Source organism: Sceloporus undulatus, chromosome 1 (genome assembly GCF_019175285.1).
Source record: "Sceloporus undulatus isolate JIND9_A2432 ecotype Alabama chromosome 1, SceUnd_v1.1, whole genome shotgun sequence".
Taxonomy (NCBI): domain Eukaryota; kingdom Metazoa; phylum Chordata; class Lepidosauria; order Squamata; family Phrynosomatidae; genus Sceloporus; species Sceloporus undulatus.
In genome coordinates this window covers 68,055,216-68,075,760 of record NC_056522.1, presented here as the reverse complement: position 1 = coordinate 68,075,760, position 20,545 = coordinate 68,055,216, and the positions used below count along the sequence as shown (strand labels likewise).

Genomic DNA, 20,545 nt, shown 5'->3' with positions numbered 1-20,545 from the left:
TCCCCTGGTCGGTGTCCTGCCGGCGGGACTTGCGGTACCGAGGCGGGAAGTTGCGACGGCCAGAGGAGGAGGAAGACTGCGAGGGGAAGCGCTGTCTCTGGGAGCCCTGCTGCTGGGACTGCCGATCCCGGGGAAAGGTCCCCTGTGACTGACCTTGCGGCTGCCACGGGCGTTGACGCTTCCGGTACGGAGAGGCCGGTGCTGAGGACATGCCATGTTTCCTCGCCGCCGCCTTCATCCTGAACTTGCGGTTCAGGCGGTCGTCGGTCTCGGCGTGGAAGAGCCCGGTCCCGTCGAGCGGCATGTCTTCAATAGCTTGTCTGACCGTGGGGTTGAGGTCAGAAGCCCTCAACCAGGCATGTCGCCTCAATGCCATGGATGCTGACATGGCTCTCCCCGAACAGTCCGCCACATTTCTGGAGGTGGTGATGAGCCAACTCCCAATGGAATGGGCCTCGTCCCTGATTTCGACCAGCTGCCTCTGGATGTCATCTGGGACGTCCGGGACGAGGGGGGAGATCCTCTCCATGAGGGTCTGAATGTAGGCCCCCATGCAGGCGGTGTAGTTGGCAGCCTTGACCCCCAGGGCCGATGCCGAGTAAGCCTTCTTGGCCAGTCCGTCTACCTTCTTCGCCTCCCGGTCGACAGGTGAGGTGGCCTGCTTCGGGACGAAGCTGTGCTGGGCTCCCTCGACAATCGCAGAGTTAGGCCTTGGGTGGTCGGCCAACCAGGGACAGCTCGCCGGGGCAACCCTGTAGAGCGTCTGAACCTTACGGGAGGGCGCCGACAGGGTGGCTGGGGACTCCCAGGACCTCTTCACTATGGTCTGGAGTGAAGGCAAGAGAGGCAGGCAAGGCGGGGTGGGCACTCGTCCGTGCATCCGACGCTCCACCGGGTCCTCCGCGTCGTCCTCCGGCGAGGCGAGCTCGATGTCGAGGGCTCTCGCCATCTTGACGACGTGCTCGGTGAAGGACCGGACGTCATCGGACGGGGAAGATGGCTCAGGATCATGCATCCTCTGCGGGGAAACAGAAACCGAGAGGACGTCCTCGTCGGAAGGGACTTCAGACGGGAGAAGAGGTTCATCATCTGAGTCGAGGTCCGAGGAGAGGGGGTCCGTCACCCTGACTTGGGATCTCGGACGAGATGGGGTGACGTCCATCGAAGACCTCGAACGCCTGCGAGGTGGAGACGGGGGCCTCTCAGAGACAGAAGCGGTCGGGACCGATCTGGACTGGGTGACTTGATCAGCAGGATGGGGGTTCAGCCTGATGAACTCCCTCATGGCCTTGTCCTCTGAAACCGATAGATAATATCGGCCAGACTGAGGGTCGAAGAACAGGTCCGGCATCTCCTGTCCACGGGGCTGATCTTCCTCGTTGACAGACCCTGGGGGAGAAGGCGACTGCTGTCCCGGTGGAAGAAGGGGAACGGTCTCTTCCATCCCGTGTGCAAAGTCCATGGTAGGCAGAGGCGTGTCCGGTGCCGGGGACCGCCGTACCTCTGGTGCAGGCTCCGGATCGCGTGGAGCTGTCGCCTTGGAAGCGCGGCCCTGCTTTGAAGGGGAGCGTTGTTTATCCTTTGCCTTCGGCGGGTCAGAGGTGGACCGATCCCTTGAAGGCTTGGACTTCTTCGGAGCGGGATCACGATCCGACTTATCCTGGCATCTCTTCTTCCCTGCCTTCGGAGTCTCCTCCGCCGGGAAGAAGGGGTTGTCCGGAAGGTCCAGGAGGACGGCGGCCGCCGCCGATGAGGAAGGCCTTGGAGACTTTGCCCCTGCAAGAGGACCAGCCGGCTCCTTCTGCTTCGGGGCATGGTGAGACGCCTTGGACGCCTTGGAAGACGAAGGCGAGACCAGTTGGCCCTCAGCCACGATGCCCTTCTTTGGGCGCGAGCCTTCCTTCGGACGCGAGCTCTCCGGTTTTGCCGCCGGCTTGGAGGACGGCTCGGTACCCTCAGTCCCCGACGATTTGTGGGGGCGCTTGGAGGGCTTGTCGGTGGCACTGGGCAGTTTGGAGCCACGGGCCACATCGGAGGTGGTAGAAGGGGTCCCGGCCGGGACACACACCACACTAGGGATAGCGGCTCTCCCAGATCCCACGCTGGAGACGCTGGCTCGGGAAGATGAAGCGGCGGGAGCCGCAGGCGGCAAAGATGATGACCGCGAGCCTCCCTCCTGCACCCTTCCCAGGGCGATAGCTGAAGTAAGCCGGGACTCACGGTTCTTCCGCGCCTGGGAGGAGAGGGACCTGCAGAGCAGGCATGCCTTGGTGTCGTGGTCCTTGCCAAGGCAGAGCAGGCAGGAGGAGTGCGGATCTTGGACGGGCACCTTGCCTCCGCAAATGTCGCACTTCTTGAAGGGTGCAGGCATTTTCGAAGTCGTCAAAGCCGATGGGGAGATCGAAAAACGAGGTCAACAGTCCGAAAGTCCGAAGTTACCAGGGGCGGGAGACAAAGAATGGTCAAGAAACAGTCCGAGGTCAAAAAGCGAAAGTGATTCCAAGCAAGCAAAGCAAGCGAAAGTTCCTCTGAAGCAGCTAGTGCGGCGGAAAAAAGGAACTGGGGAAAAGAGCGGGAAGGCAGGGGCCTTATAACGGGTGGGCGGAGTTACCGCCAAAAAGTTTCAATATGTTGCAGAGTGAACTCTGCCCAGTGATTCCAGTAGGTTCCGAGCAGCACTGCGCAGGCGCAGTGAAACCCATTTGTATGATTCGCAGAGACCACGAAGAAGAAATAAAAATTTCCATTGTTATCAGTATCAAGGAAAAGCACATCATGATCACATATGCTTGAGAACTCACATTTTACATATAAACATCAGCAGGATATAATCTAAAGTAATATTTACCTTGTTTCAACAGGTGAATCTAAATTCATATGAGAAAGGACTTAACATTTGTATTCAATTAAATTCAGGTTGTTTCTGTGACCAGACTTTATTATTAATTGTTAAGTGCGATGAAGCTATTCTGAATATAAGTGGCTCTTTTTTTTCCTTTACACGTACACAAGCATATTGGTCTTGCCTCTGTACTGTTAGTAGACATTAAGTAGTATTTCCCTCTTACCTCTTTTCAAACCCCTACTTGATTTTATGTATTACTGGCATGATAATGAAAACAGTTACAAAGCCAACACTACTTTAGTGAAAGTTTGTAAAGCTGTAAAGCTTTTCTGCTGATATGACTGCTGAATTGCCTAGCCAAGTATGGAGAAATTGCGCAGCCAGGTAACAAACTGGCTGCAGCAACTATGAACATGTCTTTTAGTAAGAAGTGAGAATGACTGAATAAATACAGTACCTTTTTCTGCCTTTACAAAAACATTATTTTTGCACAAAAATACAGTTATAGGCAGGTCCCTACCTACAGAGTTTCTTTACTCAAAGAAGGACCTACTTTTCCTTGCTTTGACTGCTAATAATGAACAATCCAGATAAAGGCTTCACTCAATTACACATAGCATTGCTAGTTGCTACCGTGAGGAGTGGCATCAGCATATTATTCTTTTGCTGGGTACTCAGTTTGCAGGCTTACCCAAGGTAGCAAGAAGTTCAGGCCCACCCGCAGGCATAGCTAGCTCCTGCTTCTGATATGTGAAAGTCTGTATATGTAAGTTTTTATATTGAATTTCAGGTGGGTCAATGGATTTTCTAGGGAAAAGAACCAAAGGCTTTGAGTTGGTCTACTGTGGCTTGGGGGTACTGCTGTATATAGCAAACCCAATAAATCAAAAGCTTATGTGAAGTCGAAGGCGTTCATGGCCGGCATCCATAGTTTTTTGCGTGTTTTTTGGGCTATGTGGCCATGTTCTAGATGCTGGCAAAACATCAGGAAGAATCTCTTCTAGAACATGGCCACATAGCCTGAAAAACCCACAAAAAACTAATCAAAAGCTTCTCTATATGCAATCTTCCATAAGCAGAGACAAACATTGCACCCCATGTCTCTAAGATAAAAGGCACACAGGATCCAAGTTTAGAAATTAATAAGTAGCTCAATTACTAACAGTTAATACTTGATTCAAAGGAGAAAAAGACAAAATATCTTCAGATAACAACCTTTACTATCTGTTCTCAAAAACCAATAGTAATAGCTGTTATCTGAAGATATTTTGTCTTTTTCACCTTCTAATCAAATACTAATTGTTATTTTAGACTTGAAAAAGTTCATATGAAAATCATCAATGTAAGTATTGTTTTAAGAGTTAACAGAAGGGTATAAAAGACAAGGAGAATGATCAGTACTGTTCTGGACTATTAATTCTCCTCTATAATGGCCATTTTAAATTGGAAGCCAGTTGAAATTTTCTAGATGGAACTGAAAAAATATTGCATGGCTAGCAAAATTAATATTTTAACTTTGATTTAGTTACAGACATTTTCTGAACTGTACAAATCACCTGGGATTTAGACCATATCTTCCAATCAAGCAACAGTTCTTCCAATAATTTAACATCTTGGATTACTGCTCTAGACTCTACATCAAGGATGAATTGCCCATTCTCATTCATATGAATCATCTTCTCACTGCAGCACCCTGCAAGGAGAGTCTTTCAAAGAATAAAGAACAAAGAACAAATTAAGGATACAATGTTTGAAATATGCTTCTCACAACATGCATATGCATGTGTCCAAGGCTACCTCCAGCAAGCCATCATGCTAATTGTAGTCATAGCTGGACATATCCAAAACCAACACATTAAAGATGTAGCTCTGAATGATAAAGGAATTGTCTGATTTTGCTGTGACAATTTATTCCATTTACCTCGTAAGGCTAACCAGTGTGGCCCAGAGCACATAGCAAAAACAACATTCTGCGCATTGCTACTTTTCAGAACGTGTACTTCACAATTTAAAGTATCACCTTTAATATCTGTTAAAAATCATAGAATCATAGAGTTGGAAGAGACCACAAGGGCCATCCAGTCCAACTCCCTGCCATGCAAGAAATCACATTCAAAGCTTCCCTGACAGATGGCCATCCAGCCTCTGCTTAAAGACCTCCAAGGAAGGAGATTCCATCACTCTCCGAGGGAGTATGTTATTTTTCCCAACTTCATTACTTTCTAAGGGAAACAATGACTGCAGAATTACTCCTGAGTTAACTTGCATTCAAGGAGGCTTGTGCTTAAGTGTATGCATAAACTGCATATACTCATGCATAAGTCTAGAAATTTAGGTTAAAAAATTGACAAAAAACCCCAAAACAAAACCCTGAGTTGATTTATCCAGAGGTCAATGTAAGTACTGTATCTTAACTCTTATTTAAAAGAAGAAACCATCCCTTGGTGAAAAGCAGGAGTATAATCTGTCCTGGAAGCACTGACCCACTCTGCTCTTTCATCCACCCAGTCTTAAGAGTAAGCACAGAGTTATGTCTACTAGAATTTTGTAAGTTCTTTGATATTGTTTTGCTTTGCTTTATCCTTTAGATCCTTTGCTATATGCCCCTTTGTTTTACCCTTGACTTATCCACGGGTCATATTAAAATCCTTAATTTTGTTCCAAAACTTGCCCTTGACATATACATGAGGACTAATAGTTGAGTATATATGGTAGGTCTGCAGCTTTATTCTTTTAATTCCACACAAATGCTTCCCTGTATGGCTATCTATACAGTATAGTTATCTTTTTTTTCTAGACTAATATTACAGGATGAAGTGAAACATTCTATTGACATTCTACTTGACAATATAATAAAATACAGTATGCTCTATGACTGAAACATAGTATGAATAGTACCAATTAATTAGAGCAACAGTTCCAAAACTTAGGTTCCCAGAAGTTGTGCAACTTCATTTCTGAGAGTTCATACTAACCATGCTGGCTCAGTTCTGTGAGAAGTGGTATGCAAAAACAACTGGAGACCCATGTTTGTAAACTATTTAGAATTTTTTTTTAAAAAAGGTGGAATGCAACCCCATCATAAAACAAGCATACATAACATTATATATATATATAAAATTTATTCGGTCATTGACCAGCAAGTACATAACATTATATGGAGAAACAGGGTTTGAGATGGTGGTATAAGAATTACTTCAAAAATCTGATCTAAAAGTCATGGGATAAGGATAAAATCAATTTAAGCTTAAATTTCAACTTTAAGTATTAAAACCAGATATGTAAAATTTGAGAATCCCTAGCCAGTTAGAAATGTGTTGTTTATGTGTCACAGGCTGGTTCAATAGATGATGCAGCATGTTTTTTTTAAACCTGCTATCTGCCTCAAGCATTCTAAAGGGAGTAAAACAAAAAACTGAACACAGATTTTAAAAACCATTTTAACTCTCTTGCAAAATCAGTCAATGAAAAGAGAAAAATTTAGCAGAGTACCCTACCTGCAAAATATGAAAGCCAACAATACACTTGGGCTTTATCAACACCTGGTGTATCATTGAATAACCATTGCAGTTTTCTAATTCGTGAATTCTCTGTTGATTATGTTTTGTTAAGGCAAGGATAACTTTCACAGCCAATGCTTGGGTTTGTTCACAGTTGCTGATCTCTACAACCTAAACATAAACAAATATGTTTACATGTAATAAAGCAAGTTTGACAGAGTAAGGAGTTAAACTTCTGTTACCTTTGTTTTCTACAATGACTTTGCACTTTGTCATTGGAAATCTGAAGAATCTATTTCATCTTCAAGTGTCTATGGTGTACTTGATGATCTCTACTGGTGGCAGATTTGAGTTGTCTTGGTTGATTTATAAGGGAAGGCAGGAGCATATGCAGCCCTATCTAAAGTCCAGTACTTAACAGTATTGTCTCAAACTATTCTATAACAGAAGCAACAACAAAAAGATTCTCCCCATCATAAATTATATTATGGAAATGGAAGAAGCGTGAGGTGGGGGTAACGAGGAGTGTATTTTGGTTTGGAAGGACTGATTTTGATTTAATTAGTAATCTAAACATTTTTCTTTAACAGATCACTCATAAAGGCTACTCAAGTTAATTGGGCGTTTCCCTCCCACTCACAGCAATTATTTTTCCCAGTAGTCCCATAGTGTAGAAAGTCAATTTTAATTACAGTATTAGTTATCAATAATCAGCACTAGTAATTCTAAGAAATGTATTTCTAGGAGGAGAGTGTAGGATTATTGATGTTTCTTCTCTTTTAATGGCTCACCATATCTTAGCAACAAAAAGCTCGAAAGTCTATCATAATAAATGTGCTAATACATAAAGCAATTTTTGCAACAACTTACCCGGGCAAAAAGGAAGACAAATGATCCTGTTCCTCCAATCTCATGCAGTATGCCTTGAAGACCTTTGTATTCAGCAGGCTGTAGCATTTTTAGGTAATGAGGATCTGGTAAATTGGTTTGTACTTCTTTTGAACTGAAAGGTCGTTGGGAAGGAATAGTTTTTGCTTGACCTTTAAGTCTGATTACTGGCTCATAGATTGTGTAGCGGCCAGGGCAGCAAGTACTATAAACAGTAGCAAGGCTTTCCTAGAATATAACAGACCATTTAATAAACTAGCATCTTATAACCTATTCACAGTTTCTTATTTAATGTCTATTGTGCTGAGCAACAGAGTAGTCATCGCTACATGTGTAATAACATTTCTTAATGCCTGTTAAAAATATGCTGGAAAAAGTGTACAACAAGATTAAGTTACTGAGTAGAAGGGGAAATACGCTTCAGAAGATAACTAGGTTAGAAAGAAGTAGAAGCTCCTAAAAACAAAACAAAATTAATCTGAAAAACTTTGAGAGAAGGAGATTTTGGCAGGAAGTTGTATTCCCTGTATTTTATGTTGTTGTATTCTCCGTTATCATTTATTCCATTTGTAGATATTCTGATGTTTTATACTTGCAGCAGTAGCAGATTCAAAACAGTAGTAAAGACTGCAATGTACAGCTGCCCCAGCCCTTTGGAATGTGCTGCCCACAGAGCTCCGCTTGTCTACCACCCTGGCCCAATTTAGGAAGGACCTTAAAACCTTCCTATTCCAACAGGCATTCCCCGAATAAATATCCTGTGGGCCTCCCTCCTCTTCCGTGGCCAAGAGGTTGGGCTACGGCGCTTTTTCCTGTTATTTTCTAGAAGTGTTGATGTAATTGTATGGTTTTAATCTTCTTGTATTGTTAATATTGATTGTGTGTGTTTTAATTCTCTGTAAGCCGCCCTGATCGTTGGAAGGGCGGGGTATAAATAAAATTTTTATTTATTATTATTTATTAAATCCCTACATGAAGAGGTGGCACAAAATGATCTAGATACATGCATTATTCCCAACACACTACAGCCAGTGACAGCAAAACTAAGATCACTTCTAAGGAAAATTAGATGGGCTAGCCACCAAATAATTAGGTGACTGTGACACAGACCAGATCTCATAAGCTGATCCACACTACCATGCATCCAATATAGTATTAATCCACAGCATCATATTTGTATAGTCTCTAACGTTGAGTCTTTTGCCTAACAGAAACTCTTGATATTTGTTACCTGTCCTGAAACCCTGAAATATTTAATATTTACATCTAAAATATGTTACTACTGAGTATTATGGCTTAAATTACAAATATTTATTATTTTCATCCAGAATTCATAAGGTAATTTAGCTTTAGAACTTATATATTTTGCATTCATTAAACGCATAAAAGAGTTGCTCCTTCACATTGCAACTGAAGTATTCTAACATACACAGTTCTATTTACATCTATTAATTGCTCTAATAAATATACAGTAGCACTGAAAGCAAAGTCTTAGTAGCAGATAGTGATGGCAAGGCTAATGAAACTCCATTAGCTGAGAAAAGAGTAAATATTAAGAGCATATTCTTAGTACTGGACCAAAGAACTATGCTTTCTGTATTTTCTTAAATCACAAAATGAGGAGATAAAAATAATTGAGGAACACTTTTAGGATAATATAATCAAAGCAAAATATTTCACAGTACAGTTAGTAGGCTATCTTTTTACTGTTAGCTGTATTTTCTGGTTGTCTAATTCAACAATTTTTTTTTTTAGTTAAAGGTTGATATCTTGCCTTTCCACACGTTATCTTCCTTGAGGCTTATTGCTGATCCATGCAGGAAATAAGGAGACCAGACACTTAGCTTTGAGTTAATAGGGTCATTTTTATTAACCATTTTAAAGCATTTTAAACATAAACTGCAGTGGGCGGAGCTACTCAGTATGGGGTTCCACTAAGACAAGGGGGGTCCCTGCCCAACCTCCTCCTCAGCCACTGTTGGGCAAGACACCTCGCCTTGGGGAGCAATCCAGTGTAATCTGGGCACCCCCAGCCTGCCTTCTTGATGGAGAGCCCTGCCAAAGGAATCCCTTCCTTCAAGTCCTGCGACATAAAGTGAGGGCATCCCTTAGGCAAGCCCCAAGGGTGATCTCCTTCCTCACCTCAGGGTCCTGCAACCAGAAGAGGGAAATTCAGAGACATTTCTGTCACCAAATGGGTGCCTACAGGTGATAGCCATCCTTACAACTTTCTGTCTCCACTATCTACCATGGACAAGGAATAAGCATCAGCTTAGCCTGGAGAAGGAGAAGGAAGTGTCAGATGGTGACCTACAATCTGCCATGACTAGCATGGCCCATCCTCCACCCCACCCCCCATCAGAGCATGCCACCACTGAGTGGCCACTACCTCCCCTCAGCACCAATGGAGCAGGTAGTAGAATTCCCACTTGGGGGAACCCCCAAGCTGTGAACATGAGCTGATACTGGTGTATATCCTGGAGTCTTCTTTCTGCCTCAGTGCAGAGTGAAGCAGGGTGGTGCAGGATTATAAGTCCCCTTGGCTCTACCTTCTCACATTCAACCTGGTCCTCAGGCTGAAGTTTACTATTGGACCCCTTTTCCTTCTGCGTCCAGCAATGTCATATTGTGTTTTGCAGCACATGCTAATACATTAAGGAATGCATTAAAATCTTTGAATAAAGTTGCTTATAGTCTCAGCAGAATCAGACTTCCATGCATGGACCTACCCTACCTTATACTCTAGATTAAACAAACAATTTCCTCACTACTCATCTGACGTCCATTCAGGTTCTGTTAATCATAGAATCATAGAGTTGGAAGAGACTGCAAGGGCCATCCAGTCCAACCCCCTGCCATGCAGGAAATCTCAATCAAAGCATCCCCGACAGATGGCCATCCAGCCTCTGTTTAAAGACCTCCAAAGAAGGAGACTCCATTACACTCCGACGGAGTTTGTTCCACTGTCGAACAGCCCTTATTGTTAATCTGACATGTGATGGAGCAAAACAACATCTTCCTTGGAATTACATCCACTCCAAACCCAATGTGAGAACAGACAAGATGACATTGAAATTACAAAGTCAGACCTACTCCTATCTGCACAGTGGAGTGCTTATTGTCACTTCTCTCTAGAATATTCATAATTTCACTTCAACACATACTATAAAGTGGTGGTCTGACTCATTTTTAAGCTACAGCGGGCCCTCCCCTTATGTGGGGGATCCGTTACAGAAACAATGGGCACATGCTCGCGGCTCAGAGCAACGCGTGCACTATGGCCGCATGCACCATTGTTTTAATTGCAGCGCAGCTTCCACGTAAGTTGAAAGCCACGTATAATGCACCTGCTTATGGCACGGGCGCACTGTATATTAATGTACTCAAGATGAAGCAGAAAATTAAGATTAATTCAGAAGTGAGGGAGGAGTTCTATTTGCTGTTTAATCATTATGTACTGCACTTGATCCAGCTTGATTTTCATGGGATGCAGAGAGCTTAGTCTAAATAGATAAGTACCATAATACTGATTGAAAGATATTTACCAGAAAGGTTACTTACAATTAAAGGCCCAATGTCCACTTCTCTATTTGTCATCACGAGTTCCTTTATCTGTTCACACTGCAGAATTTCTTTATTTACATATCTAGAATAATCAGTTATTGATTTACCATATTTGCATGGCATTAAAGAGGTAAAGTCTGGACCACAAGCATAGAGATAAAATGCTTCTTCTGGACCAATTTTTGCACCTATAAAAACAAAAATGTTGTGTTACAATATAGCTGCATGATATACATATTGCCCAATATTACAGTTCATATGGCCAGGGAGCACACGATTTAACAAAATGTTAGAAATTTCTGTGATTTATTGTGCCAGGTCACTAGAGTTGGTTTTCATGCCACCTTGAAGACAGTTGGGAGCACAGATACTTCATGCCTATCCCGGTATGCAATGCTCAAAAATATTATCTTTAAGGATCACACGATTTGGCTGAAACCTAACGTAGTAAATTGCTCCCATGCATGGTATATTGCTGCCTAGATCTGAATGTGCAATCTCTGACATAAAAGATTTGTTGACTGAGATATGAGAGAGGGCCTCCTAAGACAACATGTGAAAAAGTCCCTAATGTATCTGAAGTCTGCTTAAATATGGCACAAGCACAAACTTCAAAAAGTTTAGAGGAAGTTAAGATTTAAAAACTGATCTCATTGAAGGGTATAGAAACCAACACAAAAACTGCAGAATGAAACAATGCATGTTTCCTTGCAATTCCACAACTTAGGGAGTTTTGTACCTTTGCCTTTGTTACTGAACTTCTCCCAAGGACATTTTTTGGCATCACCCTTAGGTAGCCACCACTGAGAAAGCAGCACTTTTATTTATTTTAGACACACACACACACACACACACAGCCTCTCTGTCTCTGGAAAAAACATTGATTTCTCTAAAAGGCTGTTGGCTCAGAATACAAGACCATAAAAATAAGACATACTATACTGTAAAAAGTATACAAGCAAAATTGCAGCTAAAATGTCAAGAAAATATCCATGGTCAGAACTACATTGTTAACAGCTATACTAGCCAAATGGTCTTCACATGGTGGTGGAAACCACTAAACAGGGGGTGGGCAGCATGGTAGATCCACCCTATGGAGGCATGGCCATTATAGAGTTTCTGTCTCCAATCCCGACCTTCACTTTGACATTGGGACACTGAACAGACTCTTTTCAACTAATCCTTGGGTATGGACAGGTTCACATGAGTAGGCAGTGCTTTAGAAGTCCTGGTCCTAAGCTGTTTAGAGATTTAAAAATAGATATCAGCATTTTGAACTTGGCCCAGAAAACAAATAGTAGTCAGGAAATCTGTGGAAACAAGTGAATTATACATGTCCACATTCTAGCTGATGCATTCTCAATCAGGTGAATTTTTCCACTTCAAAAGGCAGCTCCTCTCAGTTCTACAGTCCAATCATGATGACAGAATTGTTCTCGCAAGAAAACCTCATGGCTGGCAATTTGACCTAAACTGGATAAAATCACTCTAGGTCACAACAATCACCTGGCTACAAGGTCAGCACTAGGGACATAAAAAGAAGCCCCTCTGGGCACTGTAGGCTTCTGGCCAAGTTGTAGAACTACCATCCTCCAGCACTATCTTCCTGCTCTAGAAAGGACTAGAACCAATATAAAAAGAGATGCATCCCCTCTATTTCCATTACATTCTGCCAGGTTGTTTTAAAAAAATATAATGGCTGGTAGGAAAAAAAATATTTCTGAAGAAGGGTGTGAGGCTAAGTAGGTGTAAGTTACCCTTGATTTGTCAAACACAGTAGTGCTTAAATGAATAGAAACTTAAAAAAAATAACTTCATTATATTTTGTAACCCTAAAGGTTCATTATGTCTAGTTCTAATATGCTGCATTGTTGTTGTCATTTTTAAAAGTTAAAATTCATTGTTCTGGTGCTGTTGACAGATCTCTCTTCTGTGCTTTATGTGGATCTTTTGTTTAATCAAATATGGTTGTTAGCAACGTTATAAGAATCAGATATGCAACAGCTTCCTACTAGCTTTTGAAATACTGAACTTTCCTAAGGATAGGCAGAATATAAATATTACAAATAAACCAAATAAAACATCCCCCTTGCACATGTGTTAAAAACGGAGCACAAGATGATCAGTTGTATATAAATTGCAAGGAAATACAGTGGACCCTTGTTATACGCTGGGGTTTGGTTCCAAGATCTCCCGTGTATAATAAAATCCGTGTTTGCTCAAGTCCCATTACATATAATGACATAGCAAAATGGTGTCCCTTATAAAAAATGGAAAATCAAGGTAAATTTATACTTTTTTGGAGCATTCTCAAACTGTGTATGCTTAAATCCGTGTATAAAAAATCCGTGTATAAGAAGGGCGGACTGTACAACATACCATTGAAGAGAAGGAAATTTCCCAGGTCCCATCTCCCAGCCAATTGCAAAAATTCATCTTGGGAAGCTGCATAATGTCCAGTCATACAGAAGGTCTTATTACTGTCAGATGATAAGCTTGTTTTCCTTGGAAGTGTATAATCTAAACTAATTTCAGGTTTTCTAAAACAAAAAAAAGTGAAGTTCAAAAGTATATCCTGAACAACTTTAAAGTGAATGGGAATTTTACAAAAAGTACTTTCAATTTTTATTATTTATCAAAATTAAAAGCTACACAGAGGTATGTCAAAACAGAATTAAGATGTTTACAATTAGGTCCAGAGTTTACTACCATGGCAAATTTATTAAGCTGCTTTAGTAACTGATGTGCTCCCTCTATTTTTATTGAAACGTCTCATGGTCAAATGGAAGCAATACAAAACCTGGCATGCATGTAGTACCCATTCAATGCGCCTGATTCAGTCATCACCCTTAGATCTCCTCAGGCACCAGGCTGCAGACAGAGTAGGAATACTACTCCCCTATCTCTAGTCTTTATAGTAACTGTGCAATTACCCTAATCTGATCTAGTCAATCAATTTAACACAATTCTACATTATATAATTTACTTCTTGGGGAAATTACCTCTGACCAGAAATCCATAGTGAAAGTGTTCCATGGATATTTTTCTTGCTTTCTGGCTGTTGCAGGTATGTTAATGCCAAATGCTGCCATTTGCCTGTAAGAAATGTATTCTCTGGTGTTTCAACTTGCGCTAGTAAGCCAGCTTTCATTTCATCATTTGGATCCATGCACATACTATAAGAACAATAAAGAGGAAACCACTGAGAATTGGCCAGTCTTGCATTCTTTCAAATTTTATATCGAATTCTGATTCTGCACTGTTCTTGTATTACATGTGCTCTAAGTCTAACTTCCTCAGTAACTTTGGGGTCTTAGGAACTTTGTGTTCTAGAACTATCCACATTTATAAAACTGCATTTTGTTTTCTAAAGGTACTGTACTGGAAGTAACCAAATCTGTTACTTTAACCAAAAAAATTAACCTATCCTCTTCCTTCTCCTCCTCCTATTATAGTCTTCAGCCATTTAGTGAACTTGTTTTTCTCCTAAAATTTAACTTTTCAAGTTTGCTTTCTAAATGCACATATCCCTTGACTGTCTTAAAAGCACTGTTCCTGTTCATCACAATCTCTCCATCGCCTTGACACCATGAAGGAATATTAGGACTGAGCAGAGAGTTTCCTAGTTTGCTTTTTATATAGGCTTTCCAGGACAGGACTTCGGCATTACTGACAGTTAAGAGGTCCTGGAGAAGGGAAACATAGTGTTAAGCACTGCCAGGCAGAATTAGGCAATGCCTCCCCCCTCACCTACTCTGTCTACCTTTCAGCTACTAGATTCCCCCTCACCCACAACACAACCATTCACTGGCTGATTGTGTGGCAGCAAAATGTCAGCTATGCTTCTATACCTGGACTTACAGCACTAATACCACATAGGTATGTATAGTTTTGTTTATGCACAATCCATCCACAATTCTCACACAAAAACAAAAAGGAAACAAACAAACAAACAAAAACCCTCATGTAGTCATACTGCCAGGCAAGAATTGCATAAAAATATTCATTTTCTCTGCTGAAGGGAGAAAACAATGAACACTATTTGTCTCTGCCTCCAAGAATGGAAAAATCAAATATTAACATCCCTAAAAGGGGAACTCTGTCCTGTATTGAACTCAGCAATGGCACTTTCACATCAAGAAAAGCAAACTCTCAAACCACTTAGTGTAACCTTTATGGGTGTTTAAAACTCTTTATGGCCCATTTCCTTTCTATTACCATGTTGTTGTCATTTTTTATGTATGGTAGTTTATTGTGCCATCATTCGAAAACAACTTGAAGGTACACGGCACACACACACTCTGACTACCTTTGTTCGCAAGAAAGAACTGAAGACAGCTCACACCTTTTTTTTATTCCTGTTTGAATGATTCCAACCAGTAAAGACTCATAAATTAGATATGACAAATGTCAAGAAACTACACAACCAAGTAATGATACATGTCTTCATCACCAAAAATAAATTAATTTTCCTTAGGCTGCAATCTTACAGTTTTTTCACCTGGGAATAAAGCCCATTTAGATCAGTAGTACTAAGTTTTGTGTAGACCAGGGGTCAGCAACCTCCAGCCCATGGGCCGGATGCGGCCCGCAGAGGCCTTTAGGCCGGCCCCTTGCTCCTCCTGGTGCCGCCGCCGCCGGTTGCGGCTTTTGCCTGCTATGGGCGCCGCCATTTTGGGGGGGAAATGGCGGCGAAATCTCGTGTGACCTTCCCTAAGGTCGCGAGAGATTTTGCCATTCCCCCCCCCCAAAATGGTGGCGAAATCTCACGCGACCTTCCCGGAGGTCGCAAGAGATTTCACCGCCATTTTGGGCAAAAAAATGGCGGCGCAAATATCAAGAGGAACTCGAGAAGGTTGCCGCGAGATCAGATTTCGCCGCCCATTTCCCCCCCCAAATGCGGCGCTCCCCCCCAGGGCCTCCAACCAAGTGGCAACGGGCCCCTCCAGAGGCCCCTTGTCTCTAGATGTCTCTCCCAAAGCGGCCTCCAGCAGGCGGGCAGCAGGGCCCCAAAATTGGGAGGCAAATTGTCGTCAGCTGGGGCCTCCAAGGAGGGCATACAAACGGCGGCAAGGGGGCCCATGGGAGGGACCATTTGACCGTCAGCATTGGGGTCCTCACAGAGGGCTCCTCTATCCGATGGCCAGCAGGCCTCCCAGGCAACATTTCCTTTGCTGAGGTCCTCCATGTGCAGGGCCCGCCTTCAACAGAGGCAGCTTGGCGCCCTGGGAGGCCATGCCTTCAACTGGGTCCTCCAGCAAACCAAGAGGGCTACAACGGCGGCAGGGGGCCCCGGAGGCCAGTTGCCGTTGCTGGGCCCTCCAGGAGGGCTCATGCAGCGGGCCTCCCAGAGGCCCGTTGCCTTTGCTGGGGTCCTCCAGGAGGGCTCTGACAGCGGCAGCGGGCCCCTGGGAGGCCTGTTGCCATCGCTGGGGCCCTCCAGGAGGGCTCCGACGGCGGCAGCGGACCCCTGGGAGGCCAGTTGCCGTCACTGGGGCTCTCCTGGAGGGCTCCTGCGGCGGCAGCGGGCCTCTGGCGTCAGGGGCTGGCAAAGACGGGGAGGCCTCCAGCGCTGGCAGTCCCCGCCGGCTCTTTCCCAGCCTCTGATGGGGCCTGGGGCCCTGTCAGGGGCCAGCAAAGAGGAGGCGGCCTGGCCCCTGGGGGTGGAAGCTCCGCCCCCGGGGTGGGAACTCCCCCCCCGGGTGGAAGCCCTGCCCCTGGAGGATGGAGGCTCCACCCCCGGCATGCGGCCCCTCCCCCGGGGGTGGAAGCTCCACCCCCTGGCTTCGGCCCCCCAGTTGTCTGAGGGACAGCAACCTGGCCCCCGGCTCAAAAAGGTTGTCTACCCCTGGTGTAGACACATACAGGATTTCACTGCTGGAGTGGTAAATTAATCCTTTTTAGACTAAAGGCAATGCATCCCATATATTGGTCACTTGAAAATAATCAGGATCATTTAAGCAATTTCAGATTTTTGCAGACACTTCAGAACAGTTGTCATAAATATCGGAGAGAATTTCTTAACTTGGATCCAAAAAATATATACGCAACAGGAGACCAAATTAATAATAAATGGAGAAAAAACAGAAACTTTTGGTATACAAAAAGGAGCGAGACAGGGGTGTCCTTTATCTCCTCTATTATTTTTAGTGGTAATTGAAACCCTGTTAACACAGTTAAGAGAAAAGACGCAAATTGAAGGTGTGAAAATCAAAGGATGGGAATACAAAGCAATGGCATATGCTGACGACTTAGTTATTTCTCTAAGTAACCCGGCTGAAAGTTTAGACCTTCTGTTGGCAACTTTGAAGGAATACAGAGAATATTCAGGTTTTCAAATTAATAAACATAAAACAAAGATGTTAGTGATGAATATTTTAGAAGAAGAACAAGAGAAAATTAAAGACAAATCAAATTTCCAAATAGTTAAAAAAGTGAAATATCTTGGAATCTGGCTTACAACAAAAACATTCGGATTTATTTAGAAATAATTATGAAAAAGGATGGTCTGATATAAAAAAAGACATAACAAGATGGGACAAACTGCAACTCCCTTGGCTGGGTCGAATATCAGTAATTAAGATGATGATACTCCCTAAGATGTTGTTTCTATTTCAGAATTTACCGATCATTGTTAATGAAGCTCCTTTCCAAAAATGGAACAAAGAAATGACAAAATTCATATGGAACTCCAAAAAACCTAGGATTAAATTAAAACTTCTCCAAGATGCAAGAGAAAGGGGGGGGGGGTCTAGCGCTCCCTTGACTTAAAGTTATACTATTTCGCTGCCACTTTAACTTGGACATTACACTGGATCAGATTTTAAAAAAAAAATTCTAAATTTGGAAGGGGCTGGTCTGATATATGGTCTACATAGTTATCTATTTTATGAAAAGGAAAAGGGAATAAAGAATTCAGTAATACTTTATAAGAAGGACTATTTACTAAGTATGGAAGAAAATAAAGAAGAGATGGTTCCCTAAAATCTCGTTATGGACATCTATCAATGAGGCCTTTTATAAAAAAGAAAAGATCTTATGTGAGAAATGGCCACATACGAGGATCTGATTAGATGTGAAAATAATGAAAGAAGAATAAAAACCGAGGAAAAATTGTTGGAAGAGGGATTTATTTGTAATTGGTTTCTATACAGAAGATTAAAAGAGCAATATAACCAAGATCTTAAACTGTACGGAATAGGAAAAAGAGAAGCAGAATTTGAAAAGATTATAACACAAGAAGGGACTAAAGAAATATCGAAAATATACCAATTATTACTGAAGCAAGAGCTAGAGCAAGAAAGAATACTGTAAAAGAATGTATGATAAGATGGGCTCAAGAATTAGGACAGAATATTCAATTAGCACAATGGGAAAAGAATTGGACAAGACAAATAAAATACACAAAAAATTATGCTATACAAGAAAATCTTTCCAAAATGCAATTCAGATGGTATCTAACTCCTGAAATAATAACAAAAATGTCCAAAAATTGTAAAAACAAATGCTGGAAGTGTAAAGAAGAGATTGGAACGTTGATTCACTGCTGGTGGAAGTGTAAAAAAGTTAATCATTTCTGGACTGAAATTCATCAAATGATACAAAACATTGTAAAAACAAATGTTATGAAAGACCCAAAGGTGTATCTATTGAACATGGTTGAAGATATCGAATTAGAAAGAAAGCATGGAAAATTAATATTTTACATGATCTCTGCTGCAAGGATGTTATTCGCCTCAATGTGGAAAACAGACAAGATACCAGACATAAAGTCATGGACAATCAAGGTATATGAATTTATGGACATGGACAAATTAACCTGCTGGATAAATAAAGACTCAATGAGTAAATTTAAGAAAGAATGGGAACCATGGTTAAAATATATGAAACAAGAAGAGGGGGATTACTCCACTATTATCTATGACTAACCCATAAAGTAAGTAAGAAAAGAAAAGAAGAAAATCATTTCACTTGTTAACAGTAAACGAACAGGTAAAACAAAGTAAAAATAAGAAAAGCTGAACCTAACTCTGCAAAGATGGTAACGACAGAGTAAAGAATTATACATATAAAGAACAATGTTAATTGTAAATATAAATGAGATATATGAAGTGACAATTTACGAACGATTGAAGTACAATCTTGATAGGAAGTCAAGGAAGGACAAAGATGTTAATTCAATTATCTATGAAATGTACGAACATGATATGATGTATTTTAATTTGTAAAAAAAATTAAAAAAATATTTCAAAAAAAAAGAACAGTTGTCATAAAGAGGATTCATTTTGATACCAATGAAGATTTCATAAAACAGATTCCCATTTCAACAAGATATTGTATTATAGGAGCTGAATTGGGATCAGTATGTTTAGTATGTTTAACACAAAAATGAAGGCTAGCTTTTATAGGAAGTCCTAGAGAAGCGGGTCTTCCATGCTGAACAAATTTCTAATTCAAAAAAGCTTCTGAGAAACAAATACTAGCATTCTGCTACTAATTATAACTGACTTAATGGAAGTGATTTCACATTTCACATCTTGCAAAACTGCAACAACAATCAGTCTGACTAAATTTATTATATAAATCTAGATTACTGCTAACATGCTTCTTAGATGACACTACAGCAAATCCAGTAGCACAAAAGAAGGAATATATAATGTTATCTAACACACTATTCTTTTTATAAAAGTAGGTTATAATACCGAAACGTAAAAGCTCCAGTGTTCACATTCGCCCACACTTGAATCATCAATGCTTTGGATCCCAATGAGAATATGTGAAGGCAGCCATCTTCTAGAAGTTTGTCTCCCAAATTGACATAATCAACTCCAGGTTTACTTTCTTCTAGAACACAAAGCATTTGTTAAGCCGTGGGCACAACTAAAAACAGAATAATAACAGGCATATCTGTCTTGCATTCTATGAAGTATACAAATGTAGCACTGTTGCTGTTTGTGCTTTTAAGTCATTCCTAACTTATGGAGACCCTAATATGACTTATCATGATCGGGGCTGAGAGTGTCTGACTTGCTCAAGTGGGTCTCCATGGCCAAGAAGGGAGCAAACCCTGATCACCACAGTTGTAGTTAATTCTCAAACCACTATTACCATACTACCTAAAACTGTATGAAATTGTATCTTAGACTGGTTTGAAACATACTGTATAAACCACAAAAATCTTAAACCAGGGTCAGTTTTATACACAATCCAATAAATTATAGTGTAGGGGCCAAGGCTATGAGGGTTCTCTGAGTTTTTCTTAAGTCAGAATAGAATTTGGGGTAGTTATGCTAAGGGGTTTCTTAAAGTTGACTTAATTTCAGGTCTTAATTCAGCCCTGGTCACATCTGTGGATCTTCAGCCATGAAAATGATGATTCTTTACAGGGTACAGAGAGGAAAGATAATGTGAAATGAGGCAACTTTTTTAAGAATGGGCAACTATTAACATTTTTTAAAATTAAGATGCACATTTCAGGTTTTATTTATTTATTCTTAGTACAGGGACTCATGGTGGCTAACAAAATTTAAAATAGACCAAGTTAAAATTGTACAAAACAATAAAAATACAAAGTTTATAAAACAATTTAAAAAATTCAAAAAGCTAAAAAACATCACATGTTCAAATTTAAAACTCTTCATAAAACTCTTACAGCACTCTTGACAGTGTGAGAAAGCCTGGTGGCATAAAAATGATTTATCTGCCACTGAAATGGAAGCAGGGATGGTGCCAGCCTGGCCTCTCTAAG

The 20,545-nt window shown here is 41.6% G+C and overlaps 1 protein-coding gene across 2 annotated transcripts in view; it reads right to left on the bottom strand.

Moving 5' to 3' along the window:
- LYST (lysosomal trafficking regulator) overlaps nt 1-20,545 on the bottom strand; it is a 135,389-nt gene that overhangs the window by 74,850 nt on the left and 39,994 nt on the right. Inside the window, exons 13-19 of one of the 2 annotated variants that reach the window (XM_042469256.1) lie at nt 19,500-19,641; nt 13,800-13,973; nt 13,177-13,337; nt 10,795-10,985; nt 7,216-7,461; nt 6,343-6,516; nt 4,402-4,551 (exon numbers count right to left, since the gene is read on the bottom strand). In XM_042469256.1, the coding sequence (XP_042325190.1) occupies nt 4,402-4,551; nt 6,343-6,516; nt 7,216-7,461; nt 10,795-10,985; nt 13,177-13,337; nt 13,800-13,973; nt 19,500-19,641 (1,238 nt within the window). The remainder of the gene's footprint in view (nt 1-4,401; nt 4,552-6,342; nt 6,517-7,215; nt 7,462-10,794; nt 10,986-13,176; nt 13,338-13,799; nt 13,974-19,499; nt 19,642-20,545) is intronic. The other variant, XM_042469265.1, reaches the window with a different exon arrangement.